This window comes from Corylus avellana, chromosome 7, assembly GCF_965113065.1.
Source record: "Corylus avellana chromosome 7, dhCorAvel1.hap1.2, whole genome shotgun sequence".
In the NCBI taxonomy this organism is placed as follows: Eukaryota; Viridiplantae; Streptophyta; class Magnoliopsida; order Fagales; family Betulaceae; genus Corylus; species Corylus avellana.
Window position 1 is genome coordinate 22,594,723 of NC_142496.1, and position 21,543 is coordinate 22,616,265.

General features: G+C 37.4%; 1 protein-coding gene and 1 pseudogene across 1 annotated transcript; both read right to left on the reverse strand.

Moving 5' to 3' along the window:
• Positions 1–2,722: 2,722 nt before the first annotated feature.
• LOC132185074 (wall-associated receptor kinase 2-like) lies at positions 2,723–8,266 on the reverse strand (annotated as a pseudogene).
• Positions 8,267–18,048: 9,782 nt separating this feature from the next.
• On the reverse strand, positions 18,049–21,036 carry LOC132185073 (putative wall-associated receptor kinase-like 16). The gene is made up of 3 exons (XM_088518328.1): positions 20,055–21,036; positions 19,627–19,788; positions 18,049–19,521 (listed from the first exon to the last, which is right to left on the reverse strand). Exons 1-3 carry the CDS (start codon positions 21,013–21,015, stop codon positions 18,335–18,337), a joined length of 2,310 nt encoding a protein of 769 aa, XP_088374454.1. The 5' UTR covers positions 21,016–21,036; the 3' UTR covers positions 18,049–18,334.
• Positions 21,037–21,543: the final 507 nt, after the last annotated feature.

A 21,543-nucleotide genomic window follows, 5' to 3' on the forward strand; every position in this document is an offset into this window, starting at 1 on the left:
ATATAATTAAATAAGCTATATTAATTATATATATATAGCTTATAGCATGTACATGCAATATATTTAATTATTGAGAACATTAATAATTAATTAGAGAGAGAGAAAAAAAATAAAAACTCAAGGATCGATAATCCAGTGGACATTATATCATATCGTTATATCGTTATATAGTTATATATATAGTTATATATATACATACATACACTGCATGCCAATTCCCAATATGTATAGGTATATTAATTATATTAACTAATTAATTAGGTATAAAAGAGATGATATTAGAGAAACCCTAAGCCTTGTGAAACCCTAAGCCCCCCTCCAGAGCCCCGCCGCCTCAGGGGAGGAGGGATGCCCGTTTCCTGCATCCCTCCTCCCTTCATTGCTTCCCGGTCTTTGTTTTAGGCTTGTTTCTGTCTTTGGTGTTTTCTGTTCTGTTGTGCTTGTGTTTTCTCTCGGTGGGTACTGCTTTTGGGGGTTTTCACTCAAACTCTCCCCCTCCCTATTTGCTTGTGTGTGCTGCCGATCTCCTCCGCGCCTGCTTCGCTGCTCACCGTTCGCTGTCGGGTCTTTTCACGCGCCCCTCCCGCGCCAAGCTTTTTGTGCCACTTTCCGCAGCGGTTTCCAGCCAGCTCGCAATTGGCCTCCTCCGGCTGCCGTGACCCGCTTTGAGTGTTTTTCGCATTTTTTTCCCTGTATTATTGTTTTTTCTGTTTTGTATTTCCTTTGAGTTTCCCTGTATTTGGTTTTCTTTGCTGTAATTTCTTTTCCTGCATTAGTTTTATTGTTTCCTTTATTTCCCTGTATGGTTTTATTTATGCTTGTAATAAGGCTCTCTCCTCCTGCTTTGTTCCGCCCGGTTGCTGCCCGTTATTATTGGTCCAAACCCTTGGGTTGTGGATGTGAACTTTATCCTGGTTTTCGAGTCGAGGAGGATGAGTATCGGCTTGGAGGTTTTGCTCTCAAGGCCGAGGATTAAGTATCGGTTTGGGGGTTTTGCCCTCAAGGCTGAGGAATAAGCGCTATTTATGCATTAGATGGTGTCTGTTTGATGCAGATCTAAGTTTTAAACCTGATATTTAGTCATAGGTTAGCGGATGCTGTGTTTTGGTTGATTTGGTCTGTTGTTGATGATTGTATCTTTAGCTTCGGCTATGATTTACTTCAGAATTTTTTGCTCTGTTTGTAAGAGCTTTAGGCTCGCAACTTTTATCAATGAATGAGTATGATATATTTCAAAAAAAAAAAAAAAAAGGTATAAAGTACCACGTCAGGTATATATTACCTAATATAATTAATTAATTAATTAGGTATATATTACTAAGAATGTTTTTAAAAGGGACTGAGTTGATTGCTTACAGCTGCAACACTTTTTTGCACTTCCAAACTTGGGATCTTAGCCCAATTCATTGATTAATTTAAAAAATTTAGCTTATAATTGAACATTTTAGAGTTTTCCCCCTCCCACGTGTTTCTTAGAACAAGAAAAGAAAATGATTGGACATTTTCAAGAGTTCTCCCCCTCCCCCAGTTCCCTCTGTCCCAGTTGTAGCCAAAATTTTAACTCATAACCTTTGTTCTTATAATAAGTTAACACTTCTTACAAATTTAAGACAATGAACCTTATTTGCTCTAACTCATTTTAGACCTTAATATCATGTTAAATTATCAGTTGACTTAAAAACTTAAACTTTTAATTAGGATAAGAAATGATTAAAGAACATCAAAATCAGAGATATATAATATACATTTTTTTTTTTAAAGAATAAATCAGATATAATATTCGAAGAAGCAGGTATTATATTGCTTGCTTGAATTCAATTCAAAATAACTATAATTATATACCAATATTAGACCTAATTAATTAATTAATTATGTATATTAATTTCTGACGTGGTGATTCACCCCGTCAGAAATTCTTGAAGTGGGGCATCACCATGTCAGAAATTTTCTGACGTGGTGTCAGAAATTTTTGACATGTAAAAACTTAACACGTCAGTAAAAATTATAATTCTTACAGTTTTAAAATCCGAAAAAATTTATTGACGTGGCAATATATAAGACGTTAGAATTTTCTGACGTGTTGGTTGCCACATCACAAATTACTGACCTTCCAATTTTCCCACGCCAGAAATTAGTGACGTGGCAAAAAAATCATGTACTGTTTGCCACATGAAAAATTGATATTTTTTTGTAGTGAGACCATTAGTAACAATTCGTTTTTGTTAATTGCGAAAATACATATTTGTTAATGAATAGACACTAAACCTGTTGAGTTCAATGAGTTGGCTGTTTTGACAAGTCATTAAAGTTGATTGAAAAAGCACTTCTTCATTTATAAATAGCCTACTCACCGTAACAATAAGGTAATAAAATGAGCCATACTTCATTGAAAATTTTCTTAAATACACATATTTAAGAAAACTACACTTCCCAAACACCAACAAATATACAATCCCACAGCAGCTATACAAGACAACAGGACACAAGAAAAAAATTGCACCAAATAACACCAACAGAAACAAGACAGCAACAGATTGCTCTTTCGACCTTAACATAATACTTAACACATGAAGAATAGTGCATATAGAATATGCATGCCATCACCATATCTATTGAGCATTTTGTTGAGGCAATAGAGCAAACATAACTCTTTTTAGGACGCTAAAATGGGAAATTGCCTTAGAAAAAAATGCCATGAAGAGTGGATGTTATCACGCCACATTCATCTGCCATCCCCCAAGGCTAATTTTACATGGCCTTTCATGTTATCAAATCCAGCGTTTGTACTGTTACTTTGATGTAGCATGACTTAGTGGGCTGCAGCGAAAAACATCAATAAGCAGCGGATAAATACTTTTAGATCTTGATTCTATCAATGATCTAAGAATTATTCTTGACAAAAGCTAGATACTCTCTAGGTTTTGAAGGAAAAGAGCGAAATAAACTCAACTCTGAGTATTCTCATTAATCAAAATCAATAATAAGCATATATTTATAGCCCCAAGAGTCATAAACCTAATAAAATATGACATAAATACCCCCAAAACCCTAAACCTAATAAAATAACGAAATATTGACTCTCAAAACCCTAGTCCTACTAAAACAAGGAAATAAAGATGGCTTAACTTAATTAAAACGCATAAAATAACATAATGGTCCCACGTGCACTCGATCGCAGCACGCGGGCTATTGATCACAGACCGAGCGCTCGATTGCAGTCACAGCGTGCGCTCGATCGCAGTACTAGACCCCCAATTGTTATCCAATCTGCATCATTCTCCCCTGGTTGGAGAGAATTCGTCCTTGAATTTGGCCGGTTCTTTTCACGGTCCTTCGGATGCCCAATCAACTCATTCCACTCGTTGTTCCTCAAGATCAAGACAAAATACCACCCCACAAAAAGCGCAACGCTTCTCATCATCGAAATACCTTGATGGTTGTTGTGAAACCCCCACACACTACTTGGCAATATCTCGGATTTGCCGTACTTCTCTCGTTCATTCTCCCTTCCACGTGCCATGAAAATGCTCAAGAACGGGTCAACCATTGTTTCCCTTGTGAACATATAATTTTCTTCATCCACATAAAACTCACCATAATCTTCGTTAGGCGAATTTAAAATATCTTCAACACCAAGGAAATCAACATAATCAACCTCTTCATCTTTAAAATTAGGCACTTCACCTGAAAGGTTTTCATCAACCTCTTCATAATCATCAATGTCAATCGTGGATTCTTCCTCTTCCAATGGGTCATCTTCTTTGGGATAGAGACCGCCAAACATGAGAAAAAACCCATCTTTTTCGTGCTCCTCCGTGGGTCTTTCCTCTTCCCATGAGTCATCTTCTTCGAGCTCCTCATCATAGGTTGGTGGAGAATTCCAATCTACGAATCTTCCTTGTGAAGGATCTTCAACATCTTTATGTCTGAACTCTTCATCAATGAACTCGGATTCCTGGAACTCTTCATCCACAAATTCCCTTTCCTCCTCCACAGAATATGGATTTGGTTGATGGATTTGAGGCTCGCGAATAATGGTCAAGTTGGCCTGTCGCGGCATCTCCGTCTCAATCCATGCCCTCCGTCGTTGAGATTGCGTCCTACCAGCGACAACCACATTATTTTCATCCACAAAGCGTGGAGTTGTTTGATAGTGACGAACTTTAGGGCCACCTATGTTGTTAACTCGGGTCGTGAAGGCCTCTATTTGTTTCCGCAATATCTCCACATCATCCTTCATGCGTTGCCAACGAATCACCGATTGATTCGTCATCTCCGTCGCCTCCCTAGGCACCCTCTTTTTTCCAGACTTTTCTATCTTTTCTTTTTGGGTGTCGAGCTTGATGCCTGTGTCTCGTGATATAGCATGGGCTTGTGCCATTGAAAATCCCTTCTGCACTCCGCGCCCCGCATAAGGATTGACAGGTTCACCCTCAACGATAAATTTGTCTCTCGCCCCCGTGTACTGCGGTCTTGGTTGACGATGACGAACGCTCGGACCATCCATGTCGATCAAGTGATCGGTAGGGACCCCGTGTTGGGTGCGTGCACGCCCCTTCTTCCACACGGTTAGACCACCAAAACTCTCCTCCAATTGCCGCAAACGAATCGCTGGTTGCTCCTTACATGCTGCCTCCGTGCGCACGTACACTTCGTTCATGTCTGCAAAGCGATTGCTCCTCCCCATTCATGGAAAGTAATTGAGCTCTGATACCAGCTGATGCAGCGTGACTTAGTGGGCTGCAGCAAAGAACATCATTAAGCGGATAAATATTTCTAGATCTTGATTCTATCAAAGATCTAAGAAATCTTCTTGACAAAAGCTAGATACTCTCTAAGTTTTGAAGGAAAAGAGAGGAATAAACTCAACTCTGAGTATTCTCATTAATCAAAATCAATAATAAACAACAACTGATAAATTAGATGCTATAAGCATATATTTATAGCCCCAAGACTCATAAACCTAATAAAATATGACATAAATGCCCCCAAAACCCAAAACCTAATAAAATAACGAAATATTGACTCTCAAAACTCTAATCCTACTAAAACAAGGAAATAAAGATGGCTTAACTTAATTAAAACGCAGAAAATAACATAATGGTCCCGCGTGCGCTCGATCGTAGCACGCAGGCGCTCGATTGCAATCACAGCGTGCGCTCGATCGTAGTACTAGACGCTTGACTGTTATCCAATCTGCATTATACTTCCACCATATTCGGAGGCGTCAGATGTCACACCATGCAAGTGGTCGGCCTTTTCAATATTTGATTGAACATTAACTAAGGAATGCGTCTCCATCTTTCTTATTCGTTCTAATTCAATTGCCACTTCCTTCATACTAGGCCTCTCATCCCCTTTCACTCTTAAGCACCTCTCTACAATTTTAACGACTTCCTTGATTTGCACTTTATTTCCTTCTTCAACTATACGGTTATCAAAAATTTCAAACAATCGATCATCTTTCAAGGAAGAAAGAAAATACATAGGTAGACATCTTTTCTCCTTGAACCTATCAAATGAAAATACATCATCTCCTGTTAGTAGCTCCACGAGAACAACTCCAAAGCTATAAACATCTCTTTTCTCTATCAATTGGTTCGTCTGTAAGTATTCGGGATCCAGGTATCCAAGAGTTCCCTGTATACAGTAGCTACATCCTTTTGATCTTGGGGAACCAATTTTGAAATTCCAAAGTCGGAGACTTTTGCAATGAAATTATCATCAAGGAGTATGTTCGAGGACTTGACATCTCTATGAATTATAGGTGGCAAAGCTGTAAAATGCAGATACGATAGTGCGTCTGCTGTTTCTATAGCTATTCTTAGACGGGTTTCCCATCGTTTGGTGGATGTGTTGCTTTCACGATGTATATAGTTGAACAATGTACCCTTTGAGACAAATTCATAAACTAGCAAAGGAACTTGTGTCTCTAAGCAACAGCCTAAGAGTTTGACAACATTCCTATGGTCAATTTGGGAGAGCAGAACAATCTCATTAATGAATTGATCAACTTGGTCTTGATCCACTGTCTTGAACTTCTTGATGGCAACAATTGTATTATTTGGTAAAAATCCTTTGTAAACTGTACCAAAACCTCCTCAGCCAATGATCCTACTCTCTCTATAATTTTTGGTAGCTACCTTCAACTCTTCAAAAGTAAAGATTTTGGCCTTTTTAGTACATCCTAGTTCACGGAGACGCCGTCCTAAGATCAAACCCCCATTTTATTGAAAGAGCATTGCTTTGAGTTTAATAAATTTTCTTTTATTGAATACCAAGCACATCCATGAGCTAGCCCCAAGAATAGTAATTAAGATTATGCCAAATCCTGCACTTGAAAATACTGAAACGTTATTGATCATCTTGACATAACCTCATCGTTAGGAATAGGATTCTCTCAAATGAAATGGGTAATATTTAATTTATGATCAATGGTTAAAGTTTGTGCATCTAATGGTATACATGATACTACCTACTTACCAATGAGAATCTTAATTGCTACTGCGAGATCCACAGAACAACCTTCACCATCTTTTCTTCCGTCCCCATGGTACCACTTAGGACAACTACATGTATAATTGCCTTGTATGTTGGTACAGATTTTCGTGCAGGTATTGAGAGTTTGATTCCCACATTCGTTAATGTCTGCATTATGTTAGGTATCAATCAATAAGACAAGAGGTCCAATATGGTATGCAATCAATAAGGCATGAGGTCCAATATGGTATGCAAGAAATAAGCATAGACATCCAATAAGGCAACAGCTGCTTTTCGAGAATTGTAGTTCCCAATTAGTAAACCCTAGTTCCCAATTAAGAAAACCCTATTCAATCCTATTTTACATTTCCTTGTAAAACCCTCAACCAATCCATTATAAATGTAACCCTAAGCCACGAGTATCTTCATTCAAAAATACAATAACAATCCTTTGTTCGCTATTTTATTTCCCAATTACTTTACAAAATACTTTGTTACAAACTGTTTTTTTAATAGCTATAACACATGTCACTTTATTAGATTAGTTTCTATGAATTAGCTACAGAGCAGTTTGTAGCAAATTTTTGTCCCCAATTATGTGTTCCAATCACATTATCAAGTGAACAATATCAACACCATATAAGTATACTCATAATGAAATACATACATTGAAACGTAATTAGGATCCTTTCCAGTTCATTTGAACGTGATAATATCTAATTAATTATATTGGAGTGGTATATATTTTTGTTCCCTCAAAAAATGAAAACACAAAAATACCCATTCAATATAGCTAACTGATACTCTTCGGCGGGTTCAAATGAATCGGAGAGGATCTTGAAAGCGAAAATATATATATCATAAGTGATATTGAATGATCAGGAAATAAAAAATAAAAAATTATCTTTTACTTTTTTGATTGGGAAGATTTGTAGTTGTAAATACCCTGGCAACCCCCATGGTGGTATGGGTTCCCTTGGTAACCCTGTTTGCAATTGCAATAGTACCCCTTCCTGGTTCGGAGATGATCAAAGCACTCACTATTCTCCTTACATGCGTAATTCCGTTCATTCTGGACTTTTTCGCATGCATGATTGCCAACTGACCAATCAAGCACCATGGAACCCTTTCGTTGGGTAGTTTTTTGAGATAACCTGCGGAGAAGTGGAACGTGCCTTTCTCGGCAACAAAAGCATAGCCACAGGGATTGAAGTTCCATACTTTGGAGTGATTATGAAAGCTCTTTACTTCCACACTAACATTCTTAAGCCCATCCGGAAACCCCACCTCGCAACACCCAACGCTGGAACAGGACCCATTGACCACGTTCCTAAGGCTAGGGCATTCAGATGATCACCCGATCGAGTATGCTTCTCCGTTTTGGAACCCACGAAGGAATCCGCTAGTGTCACAGCCAAGAACAGTGAAGGAATTTTTCTTGTCGGAAACGGTGAACTGACCCCCCAGCTTGAGCGCGAAAACGACGTTACCCATGGGTTCACCTCCATTAACAGTTCCAGGCTACCCACACCCTGACATGCAACTCATGATTCTCAATGGATATGCTTGTTACAGGGATATTACCTATCATTGGTTTTCCCGAGTGACAAGTGATACTAAAACTCTCATCCAGATAGCACTCCTTAGACAAACCAAATGGGAATGGAATTTCCATATCTCCACAATACTTGTTCAAGCACTCTGGCTTTGCTGCTGCCGCTGCCGCAATTGCAAATATTATCACTCCGGCCACTACTATTTGCGAAAGCTTCCCGCTCAAGTCCATTGCCACAACTTTTTTGAGGAGAGTTTTCTTAAATATTGTCTTTAGGAGAGCTTTGATTGCTCTGGATAGACTCTTTCCTTTAAAGGCATGCATATGGAACGAAGACAAATTCAGATTCGTAGCAGACACTTTCAAGGATAAAATCTGTCCTTTCCTTTAATAGATTTGGATTATAAAATAATAATAAATAAGCGAAGTTATTCCCTTTTTTTGAAGTGACTAAAAGTATATATTTCCAATAATAAGAGAAGTTATCTCATAAAAGTATCTTTGATAAGAGTAACTTATCATGCATTCAACCCTCAATGTATCAGCATATATAACCCTTAAATTAATTTTGGTGGGCCGGGGGCATTTATCCCCTCTCTTTTCTGAACCGTTTTGAAAATTCAAACTTAATTTACACTGTTACAGTTCGCACCCTGAAGCCCGGTTTGATTTGCGAATAAGTTTTAGAAATGGGATGATTATTCTTGGGCTAGTACTAGGGAGTTAAACAAATGAACCAAGAAAATTTACTAAACTGATGTGGCAAGAGTTTTTAAATAAAAAAATGCAATTCTCTCTCCCTTTTCTGCCACGTCAATTTGAAAAATTTTATGAGTTCATTTGTTTGGCTCTCTAGCTGTCCTCTTATTCTTTTGATGGGGGCTAGTTATTTCTAGAAATAATTATTCTCATGAGAATAACTATTTCTTTACATATATAGAGGAATCACTACAAAAAAACAATTTTTTTTTATGACAGGAGATTTCTGACGTTTTTTAGTATCTGACGCGTCAGGAAATTTTTCTGACGTACGGGTCGTTTCTGACGCGTGTCGAATCTCAGAAACATAGATGTCAGGAAAAAAAATTTCCTGACGTGTGAGTGGGTAAAACGTCAGAAAATTCTGACGTTTTACTTTGTCACACGTCAGAAATATTTTCTGACGTGGCAATTCTGCCACGTCAGAAAATTTTCTGACATGGTAGTTCTGACACACGTCAGAAAATTAAAAATTAATTAATTTTTTTTATTATTTTTTTTTCTGGAATTTTTAATTATTAATTAATTAAATTAATTTTTTTTTTTTTTTTGAATTCCTCTGCACGCACGGCAGCTCCCTCACGCTGCCGTACGTGCAGATCTGTGTTTCTCGAGAAACACAGATCGATCTGATCTGCACCACACCATGGTGCAGATCTGCACCATGGTGAGAGCTGGAGAAAATTTTCTCCAGCTCTCATTTTTCTCTCTCTCTTCAAAAAATCAATCTGAAAAACCCAGAAAATCTTCAAAATCGATCTTCTCCTCTTCTTCTTCTTCTTCTTCTTCTCTTCTCCTTTTTTTTTTTTTCTTTATTTTTCTTCTTCTTCTCTTCTCCTTTTCTTTTTCTTCGATCTGCTGCATGCTTCTCAATTTTTCCCCTTCACCTTTTCTTTCTCTTCATCCTCTAGAGGTGCCGTGCAGACTGCAGAGAAGCAGCTGGAAAAAAAAAAAAGTGCTGCAGGGAGATTGAGACAGGAGAGAGAATGTGTTGGGAAAAAAAAATGAAGAGGTAAAAAATAATAAGTGGGAAAAAGTTGAGGGGGGAAATAAAAAGAGGGAAAGAAGTTCAAAATCCCGCCTAAAGGGGGCCAATCGAGGTAATTTCCTGACGTGCCAAGTGTCGCACGTCAGAAATTTCTGACGTGCGACACCTGGCACGTCAGAAAATTATATATATATATTTATATATATAAAATATAAAATTATATGTATATGTAATTTATATATATATGTATATATATATATAATTTTCTGACGTGCCAGGTGTCGCACGTCAGAAATTTCTGACGTGCGACACCTGGCACGTCAGGAAATAAATATAAAATTATATATATATATATATATATATATGTATAATATAATATAATATAATATATATATATATATATGATTTCCTGACGTGCCAGGTGTTGCACGTCAGAAATTTCTGACGTGCGACACCTGGCACGTCAGAAATAAATATAAAATTATATATATATATATATATATATATATATATATATTAGTTTATATTTATAAATATACATATCTGATTATATATATATATATAGCATTCTGACGTGGCAAATTTTGCAACGTCAGAAATTATATCATTTTTAAAATTTTCAAATTTGTAATATTTTTCTGACGTTTTAAAAGTTGCACGTCAGAAATTTTCTGACGTGGCAACAAAATAGGTACTGTAGCCATGTCAGAAAATGTCCCTTTTTTTTGTAGTGAATACATATTCATTTCAGGATCGTGCTTCAATGCGGTTAAAAAAAGAACCCCAATCTGCTGTTAAAAAACGAACCGTGTAGATTGAATGGCAAAATTTTAAAACAGATGACGTTATCCCTTTAAAGAAACTAACGGGTTCGTCTAACAGAAACACAACGGACCTTCTTCAAAGTCGCCCATGGCAAACCATGTCTATGCCTCAGCTTATTCCCCCAAGTTGCTTCCTCACCGACGCATGGTAGATTGGTAGGTGATACTAGTAATAATATGCAAACCATTGAAGGCTTGAAGCTGGCGGCTCTTGAGGACCAAGACCGCAAACGTCAACTGCAGGTGATGGGACGTGATGAAATTTTTTGATTTATCAAAAGCGAGGCAGAAACAATTAGAAATAAGCTTAATTAGATTCTATTTTTACCTTCTACAGTCAAAGCCTGGTTGGATACAAAATGCTAATGGGTATTCTCACTCCAACTGCAATGAACATGATAGAGTCCGAAGCTGAAGGGCCAAGATACCCAATCATAAATACGTTGAATAATTTGTTAGCGTATCAGATCAGTTTACGAAGTGTGATCAAAATGCCAACATAGTAGATATGGATAAAGAATGACTTTCAGAGTGCTATCAAGAAAACTCCAACTACTTCTATCATAGACTCTGTTGCTCGTGGACTTCTTGCTACTGATAGTGTTTCATCTAATCACCATAGGATAGATTTATCTTCTGTATGACATATTACTTGCAATTATCTTGTAGTCATACATTGTTAATTAACTTAGTCTCTCACGTATATCTTTTTATTGCTTTTGTTTTGAGATCTCTTTACCTACCTTAATTCTGTAACTACCATATAGTCAATGGAATAGCCACAAATTGATTTATCTTGGAAACTACCACATTCAATGTTTAACGTAGCATGGAAAACGAAGGAAACGTGTAGCAAGTGGCCCCTGTTTTGGTTGGGTAAAACAGGGGTGAACAGAGGAATTTTAATGGGCAGGGAAGATCAACAACGTAGATAGCATTGAGCATGGTTGAGATGATAAGAACATGGATAACTGCCAGTATATCACGGGTAGTTGCGTCGACGTAATGAGTGGTTAATATGAATAAGTGTTTAGAGTTATGGGAAAAGGGGGAGGTAAATAAGAAGTCACTTGTTAGCGGGGACTTGCAGATGGATTGGCAAGGTCATACTCATATGTGATAATTGTAGTAGAATATTCAAAGAGAAGGAGATTGAATGGAGCAGATTGTAGGAGTCCTCGCAAGCGGCTTGTTAGCTGGTAGATCAAGGTCCAGTGGTCCACTGGTGCACTACATTGCCATCTCTACTTCTTGTCTTTTATCTGCCTACAGTGGAGGCCTAGCTAGGCATAAAAAAATAAAAATAAAAATAAAAATAACGAGGGGGGAGAAAATATGAGGAAGAAGATAGCGAATGCTTTAGCTACGACCTAACAGGTCCCTGATGCCGTACAATGGAGATTTTTTGACAAACGTCTGCCGGGATGCTTCTAGCTGGAATGACATGTGATGAGATTATAAACATGCCCAAGGATAAGATTTCAAAGGCTTGTTGGTTGTTGCCATGTGCGACTTTGAAGAAACCCAACATAAAATTGGTTGTCGATATATTAGTGGCGATTCATATAGAAAGGCATGAGAAGTGATTCGCAGAATTGGGTAAGCGTGAACGTCTTTAGAGTTAGACGTTAGCACCATTTTTTTTTTTTCTGGGCAAACGTTAGTGCCGTTTAAAAGAATCCGTTAGTTTCTTTAATGGGACATGGTCATCTATTTTAAAATTTCTACCATTCAATCTACACCATTCATTTGTTTAACAGCAGATTGCGGTTCTTTTTTTAACCGCACTGAAGCCGAGTCCTTCATTTCATTGTTTTAGAGGAATGGGTATTCATAAGGGAAAAAACAATTTTAAAGAAAAATAAAATTCTTTCGAACTTCTTTTTTAAAGAAAAAAGATTAAGTTTTATAAAAATAAGAAATCATTTGAGTTACTTTAGTAATTTAGGTTAAATCTCATTTAGGCATATGTGTTGTCACTAAACTAAGAAATATGAATAAGTATATCATTCTGCCTTCATTCATTCTCATTAATAACTATTCATTTTTCTAATAGACTCATTTCACGTAGCAAACGAGGCATAAGTAACCCCTACCAAGAGCAAAATACACTTTGTTGACCGGATTTCTCTTTTTTATGGTAGAACTGCTAGAGGTCAATAAGTTTTCCATATTTAACCCACATTCTTATACAAATCAACCATTAAATTTGTGGGGTCCACCATTGACTTATGTGGGGTCCACATAAGTCCACAAATCTAATGATTAATTTGCAAGATGAGATATGCCAAATATGAGGAAAATATTAACCCCTATCATTTCTCTATTTATAAATGTGGCATTTTTAGTGACGTGGTATATATGACTGATATGGAGCAATTGATTGTGACATGGCAACATGTGTCACAATACTATTAGTTAAGATGTGGCATTTCATAGAAAACCGATCGATTTGATAACAAAATCTGGAGAATTGATTTGATCGATTTTGGACTCCAAAAACTAATTTGATAAAAGCAAACTTGAGGGACAAAGACAAGTTTTTTTTTTTTTTTACCTGTTTAACTGTCTATGCTAATATATATGACGATTGTTTAATTTGAACTTAACTTTCCTATTGTTTATATATATTAATTTGTGAGTAATACTAAATGTCCTTAGTCTTTGTGTCCGCTCAACAGTGATGTAGTTTTCAAAATTATTATTAGATCAAAATCTAATAGTGACTATTACAAATTCAATTAGAATTTTAAATCCACATCAATTTTAGAGGAACACAAGGAAAATATAAAGAGGACATCTAACATTACTCTTAATTTATTGATTACAATTTTGTTAGCTGTCCTTTTTATATCTTACAATTGGGGATCCCAGCCAATTCCCCATGTCCTCTTTATATCTTCCTTGTGTCCGAGCAGCATCGAGTTTAAAAGGAAGATATAAAGCGTAAAGCGTCTGAGCAGCAGACTTCCTGGTTGGGCAAAGAGCTAGCTCCGGCCCAAGCAAGGGAACCCAGGCTACCAACCCCCTCACATCTCCCTACCCAATTACATAAAGGACATGAGGAATTGGCTGGGATCTCCAATTGTAGGACATCTATCCTCTTTTACTTTTATTATATTTTTTTTAATTGTATTTTTTTCCTTTCTCTTTCTTTGAATTGAATAAAATAATAAAATAATAATAATAATAAAAGAATTGGCTGTCACACCCTTTGACACTTACCTTACAAAATCGAGTTTTTTTTTCTCGCTCACATAGCTACTTCGTGTAACACATGTTCATTGTTCACCAAAATATTGAAATTATAAGAAGATATTGTAAAAGGTATGATTTGGGATGTTAAAAATAGGATTAAATTAAGGGTTAAATACTAAATTAGTCCCTGGGGTTTCACAACTTTATTTTTTCCCCCCTGGGGTTTCATTTTTATCACAGGAGGTCCCTGTGGTTTTAATAAGTGACCAAATTAATCCATCCGTTAGTTGACCGTTAAACTGACACGTGGACCAATCAGACGTCGACACGTGGCACATATATTAATTTTTTTTTATTTTTTTTTTAATTAAAAAAAAATGTTTTTTTTAATTAAAAAAAAATGTTTTTTTTAATTAAAAAAAAATGTTTTTTTTAATTAAAAAAAAATGTTTTTTTTAATTAAAAAAAAATGTTTTTTTTTTTTTAAATTAAAAAAAAAAAAAGAAAAAAAAGAAAATGGGACGAAACAGGGGGTGGCTCGGCCACCCCCTTGGCAATTTGGGGGTGGCTCGGCCACCCCCTTTGGCCATGGGGGTGGCCAGGCCACCCCCTTTGGCCATGGGGGTGGCCAGGCCACCCCCATCTGGCCGGATGGGGGTGGCCGAAGCCACCCCTTTACCCACTGGGGGTGGCTCGGCCACCCCCATGGAGGCCTGGGGGTGGCCGAAACCACCCCCATGGAGCCTTGGGGGTGGTTTCGGCCACCCCCAGGAATCCATGGGGGTGGCTCGGCCACCCCCTTGGGCTCCAAGGGGGTGGCCGAAACCACCCCTTTACCCACTGGGGGTGGCTCGGCCACCCCCATGGAGGCCTGGGGGTGGCCGAAACCACCCCCATGGAGCCTTGGGGGTGGTTTCGGCCACCCCCAGGGCTCCATGGGGGTGGCTCGGCCACCCCCAGTGGGTAAAGGGGGTGGCTTCGGCCACCCCCTTGGAGCCCAAGGGGGTGGCCGAGCCACCCCTGGTGCCCAGGGGGTGGCTCGGCCACCCCCATCCGGCCAGATGGGGGTGGCCTGGCCACCCCCATGGCCAAAGGGGGTGGCCGAGCCACCCCCAAATGGCCAAGGGGGTGGCTCGGCCACCCCCAACGTTTTCCGTTTTTCTTTTTTTTTTTTTTTTTTTAAATACATTTTTTTTTAATTAAAAAAAAAATATATTTAAAAAAAAAAAAAAATTAATATATGTGCCACGTGTCGACGTCTGATTGGTCCACGTGTCAGTCCGTACAGTCAACTAACGGTCAACTAACGGATGGACTAATTTGGTCACTTATCAAAACCACAGGGACCTCCTGTGATAAAAATGAAACCCCAGGGGGGAAAAAATAAAGTTGTGAAACCCCATGGACTAATTTAGTATTTAACCCTTAAATTAAAAAAGAAGTTGCGGGTTTTTGATGTAAATATTGATCTTTGTAATAGTTTGGGTCTCCGCTTGGATGTTTTGCATATATATATGGTGGACTCTTAATTAGATGTTTTTGCTGCTTATAAGAGTGTATTGATTGATGTATTTGGTTTGACTCCTGTAACAAGAGTGTTGGTTTTTTGAGAATACACATGACACTCTAGTCTAAATGACTCACACTCTAGGAGTTAGGTAAATATGGTAGAGACTCACAAGAGAAGAGAAGATTTATTGTAAGTACATTTGTAAAATTGTATCCCACATTAGTAAAGTATAAAGAGAGTGGGTGATTGATATATCTAAGTGTACTCAAGCCCATAAATTTAGGCTTTTGAGATAGAAGTTATGTCTAAATAAGTATATTCAGGCTGGATCCACGCCGTAGGTTGGGGGAACCATGGCAACCCCTAAATTTTTTGAAATTCTTATAACCAGAGCAATTTTACATGAAGGGCCCCTACAAGATTTTGTCTTAGCCCACCCCAAAGTTTCCGTCAATTTTGGCACTCTCTGATGCCCATATGGCTCATCACTAGCCCAATGAGGCCCACCCATCAGACTCACATGTTTACTTCGATTTTATTTTATTTTTTTTCTAATTTGTGTTTGCTCCTACTTATTCGAACAGGGATCGGATCATCGGAGCATCCCAATTCTCACTGGTGTGCTCCAAATCTTTATTTTCCTGCTAAGCTATTCAAATTTTTATCTCTGATCTCTTATCAATCTTTCCCAAAGGAAAATACATATTTGAAATCTTAATATTTCAATGCCATACGTGAACTATTTTAAGGATTTTGGTCCTGCTTGATTTAAATTTAATTTGTAGTACTCTTCATGCATGCTTCTATTATTGAAAAGAGTGATATTAAATAACTTCAAGGGAAATGACTTCTTGTCTTTAGAGTGTGTTTAAGAGTGTGATTTTTAAATTAAAACATAAAAATTATATCATTTGGGAGTGGGGCTTCTTTTTTTTTTTTTTTTAAAAAAAAAAAAACAAAAAAATCGATTTGAAAACGTATAAATAACTGTATTTTCACATTGCAAACAACACACTATTTTAAAAGCTAAATTGCGATCGTAAAGACGAAATCGTGACTTTACCAAACACTCAACTGTATTTTAAAAAATTACGTTGTCAAATCGCAAATTTTAAAATCGTTAATTTTTAATCGCACTTTTTTAAACTACAAACCCAAACCAACATTTAGCTCTAGCCACCCCAAACAAAATTTTCTAGTTCCACCCTTATGTGAGTTACGTATGTTAATATACTCTTTATGGACTCCATTGACCATTTCCTCCCCAACCGCGAACCTCAGAATTCCTTAAAATCTGATACACTGAACTGGGCACGCCCCCATGCTGTAACTCATTTTTTGCTTTCCATATGTTATAGAAAGTAGCACTCAAAACCAGAATTAAGTCCTGGCCTGAGCTTTTTTACGGCCGTTTTGGTATTTCAAGCTCCATTTCTGCACAGCTTGCTTTCTTAATTACGGGGGCACATCTAAAGTGAAACCATCAGCTGAGAATGCACTTCATACCAGCAGCATTCATAGATAGCAAAGTTATAATATGGGCATTACTTTTTCTCTCTCGTTTCTATGTAAGCTTTCAATATATTGATGGCGCATACTAATGTTGTTGTCTTGTCTTTTTTATTTTTTTTTATTTTATTTCGGATGAATGCTATAAAAAAATAAATGGACATTATTCTGATGATGATGATGAAGTCTTTTCTTTTTTGACTTCACCTAAAAAATGGTTTTGCACTATAATATGAGATTTTTTTTTATTACTTCCACTCGAATTCAAACTTTGGTTTGGCATACAAAATTTGTACCACAACAATGTATAGTGTAAATGACATGTTGGAATGTTTTTGTTTTAAACTTAATATATATATATATAGTTTTATCTTGAGAATGTTTCTTTAATAGAAGGCATTAATGAGTCTTGGAAAAGAGAGGTTCACATGGAAAACCAGGGAAAGTGACATCAACCTACTGCTTTGGAACAATGTTTCGGTGTACACAATTGGGTGTACACACCGGTATGGTGCGAAGCACCGCTCGCACGCATGTGCTGGCTGTGCAAGGCTGATGACTGTGGGGCGCCTTTATAGCGCAACTGGCCATTAAATTTTTTACGATTGTAATTGTACAATGTAATGATTTGATTTAGATGGTAGGATACTTATCAATATGATCCAACTATTGGATTTCCTGCACCATTAGTAACATCAAATATAAGATTAATTAATCAAGTTAGATCTATCGGTTAAAAAAAAAAATTGTTACTACCAAGTATGATTTAACAATCATAATTAAACAATATTTAATTATAAGAATGATGTAACGGTTAAGATTAAGTACATGTTAGATAAGTAAAATTGAACGGTCAGAATTAAAAGAACATTAGTAACAATTCGTTTTTGTTAATTACAAAAATACATGCTTGTTACTAAATAGACACAAAAACTGTTGTTTTTTTTTTTTTTGACATGTCTGCACAAGAGGGGGGAGGGGAATTCGAACTAGTGATCTCCACTTTATTAAGTGTGGTTCCAGCCGATTGAGCTACTTCTTGGATACAAAAACTGTTAAGTTTGCTGTTTTGACAAGCCACAAAAGTTGATTGAAAATGAACTTCTTTATTTATAAATAGTCCACTCATTGAAAGAATTAGGTAATGAAATGTGGCATATGAGCCACGCACACTTTATTGAAAAATTTCTTACATACCACACCACACCACACCACATTTAAGCAAACTACACTTGGCAAACACCAACAGATATACAATCCCACAACTGCTATACAAGACAGCGAATACAACAAAACAATTACTCCAAATAACTCCAACAAATTGCTCTTTCGACCAGAACAGAAAACTCAACACATGAAGAATAGTACAGAGATAATATGCATGCCATCACTATCTAATGAGCATTTTGTTGAGGCTATAAAGCAAACAGAACTCTCTTTAGGACACTAAAACAGGAAGTTGCATTAAAAAAAAACAAATGCCATGAAGAACGGATGTCATCATGCCACATTCATCTGCCATCCCCCAAGGCTAACATTACATTGTCCTTCATGCTATCAAGTCCAGCGGTTGTACTGCTACTTCCACCGTTTTCGTACACGTTAGATGTCACACCATCTAGGTGTTCGGCCTCTTCCAGATTTGATTGAGCATTAACCCACATGTGCGTCTCTATCTTTCTTATTTGTTCTAATTCTATGGCCAATTCCTTCATACTAGGCCTCTCATCTCCTTTCACTCTTAAGCACCTCTCAGCAAGTTTAATGACTTCCGTGATCTGCTCTTTATTTCCTTCTCCAACTATTCGTTTATCAAGAATTTCATTCATGCGATCCTCTTTCAAGAAAGAAAGAAAATACATAGGTAGACATCTTTCATCCTCGGATCTATCGAATGAAAATACATCATCTCCTGTTAGTAGCTCCACGAGAACTACTCCAAAGCTATAGACATCACTTTTCTCCGTCAATTGGTTCGTCTGTAAGTATTCAGGATCTAGGTATCCAAGAGTTCCTTGCACTACAGTAGCTACATCCTTTTGATCGTGGGGAACCAATTTTGAAATTCCAAAGTCGGAGACTTTTGCAATGAAATTATCACCAAGCAATATGTTTAAGGGCTTGACATCTCTATGAATTATAGCTAAAGAGTGTAGATATGATAGTGCATCCGCTGTTTCTGCAGCTATTCTTAAATAGGTTTCCCATCGTTTAATGGATGTGTTGCCTTCACGATGTATATAGTTGAAGAGTGTACCTTGTGAGACAAATTCGTAGACTAGCAAAGGAACTTGTGTCTCTAAACAACAGCCCAAGAGTTTGACAACATTCTTATTGTCAATTTGGGAGAGCAGAACAATCTCGTTAATGAATTGGTCAACTTGGTCTGGATCCACTGTCTTGGACTTCTTGATGGCAACAATTGTATTATTTGGTAAAAATCCTTTGTAAACTGTACCAAAACCTCCTCGGCCAATGATCCTATTCTCTCTATAGTTTTTGGTAGCCACCTTCAGCTCTTCAAAAGTAAAGATTTTGGTCTTTTTAGTGGATCCTAGTGCACGGAGACGCCGTTCTAAGATCAAACCCCCATTTTGTTGAAAAAGCTTTGCTTTAAGCTTAATATATTTTCTTTTCTGGAGTACCAAGAATAGCCACGAGCTACCCCCAAGCATAGCAATTAAGCCTATGCCAACTCCTGAACTTGGAAAAGTTGAAACGTTATAGTCAAGATTAAAAGTTTGTGTAATTAAATGCATACATGATATTATCTAAGGATGTACAAAATGGTAAATTTACTTACCAATGGAAACCTTAATCGCTAGTACGACATCTATAGAACAACCGTCACCATCTTTTCTTCCGTCCCCATGGTACCCCTTGGGGCAATGACATGTATAATTGCCTATTCCGTTGGTACATTGTTTGGTGCAATTATGAGTCTCATCCAAACATTCGTCAATGTCTGCACATCAAGTGAGGAATACAGGCCAACCACATAGTATAATCATAATTAATGAAATACATATGTATACATTGAAAGAAAGGAATTAGAATTTTTGAAAATATATAGTTACTTAAATTTTAGGGGTATTTTTTTCCATTAAAAAGTAAAAGGATAAAAATATCACTCAATTTAAATGAAGTGAAGAGGATCCACTTCGGAAACAAAGGGGAAAACAAATGTCAGAAAAGTGATATTGAATTCAGGGAAAAAGTAATATAAATTACCTTGGCAACCCTCTTTGCCTTGGAGGTATGGGTTCCCTTGGTAACCCTGCTTGCACTTGCAACGATACCCAGCCTGCTTGGTTTGGGGATGAATGCATTCACTATTCTCCTTACATGCGAAGTTCGGTTCTTTCTGAGCTATGTCACATGTGAGATTGCCAACTGCCCAATCAAGCACCAATGGAACCGTTGGGTTGGTATAATTTTTGAGATAATCAGCGGAGAAGTTGAACTTGTCTTTCTCGACAACAAAAGCATAGCCGCATCTATTGAAGTCCCATACTTTGGAGTAATTATTAAAGCTGGATACTTGAACACTAATATTTTGTAGTCCATCCGGAAACCCTAACTCGCAACACCCAACGCCAGAGCAAGACCCATTCACCACATTGTTAAGGGTAGGGCAATCAGATGCGCACCCGATCTTGTACACTTCTCCGTTTTGGTACCCACTGAGGTATGCGATAGTGTCACAGCCGATAACAGTGAACTTATTTTTGCTGTTGGAAATGGTGTACTGGGAGACCCTGAGCCCGGAATTGTTCTTGTCTACCATGACTACCACGGAAGGGTTGCACATATAATATTGCGGAGAACCAATACTACTAGTTCCACAAGCAGGATTCTTGACGCCGGTAGGAGTACTGTGGATGTGGTTGTAACAGTCTCGGGCTACCCTATTCATGACATGCATCTCATGAGTGTCAATGGATATGTTTCTTACAGGGATAGTACCTGTCATTGGTGTCGTAGAGTTGTGGCATGTGATATTAAAACTCTCATCCAGAAAGCAGTCCTCTTTGAGGCCAAATGGGAATGGAATTTCTACATCTCCACACTTGCTGGGGCAGTCAGGCTTGGGTATAGTTGCTGTTGTTGATGCTGCTGCTGCCACAATTGCAAATAGTATGATCACTCGAGGCAGTGCTATGATTTGCAAAAGCTTCCCACTCAACCCCATGCCTTGCCCGAACTGTTTCAAGGTTATATTTTGTGTTTAGATCGATGTGCTTTGATTGTGCTAGTACACTCTTCCCTTTAAAAAAGGCATATGCAACGAAGACCAATTCAGCTGGTAGCCGCCCGACTTTCATATGTCATATAGGTCAAAAGTATCTTTTATAAGTTGAGTCATTTGGAGAAATAATTTTCCGTAGAGAGAGAAAAAATGAAGATAGTCCAAACTTGCACATCTTTGCACGTTTCACGTACCTTTCCATTATTGGAGAATCCAATTAATGCCTTTAATTTCCATTATTGGAGAATCCAATGCCTTTAATCTCTCAAACTTTTACAAACATGGCCGTATATAGCGTATTGCCATATTCAAAAGAAAAATGTTTTGCTTACACAAAAAAATTTTTTACAACATGATGACACAATATAATTCAGTTTCTTTAAAGTTAAATTTATTTTATTTTTAATCATGTTATGCCATATCATGTTATAAAATTTTTTTATAAAATTTGTTTGTAAGTCTATTATTTCT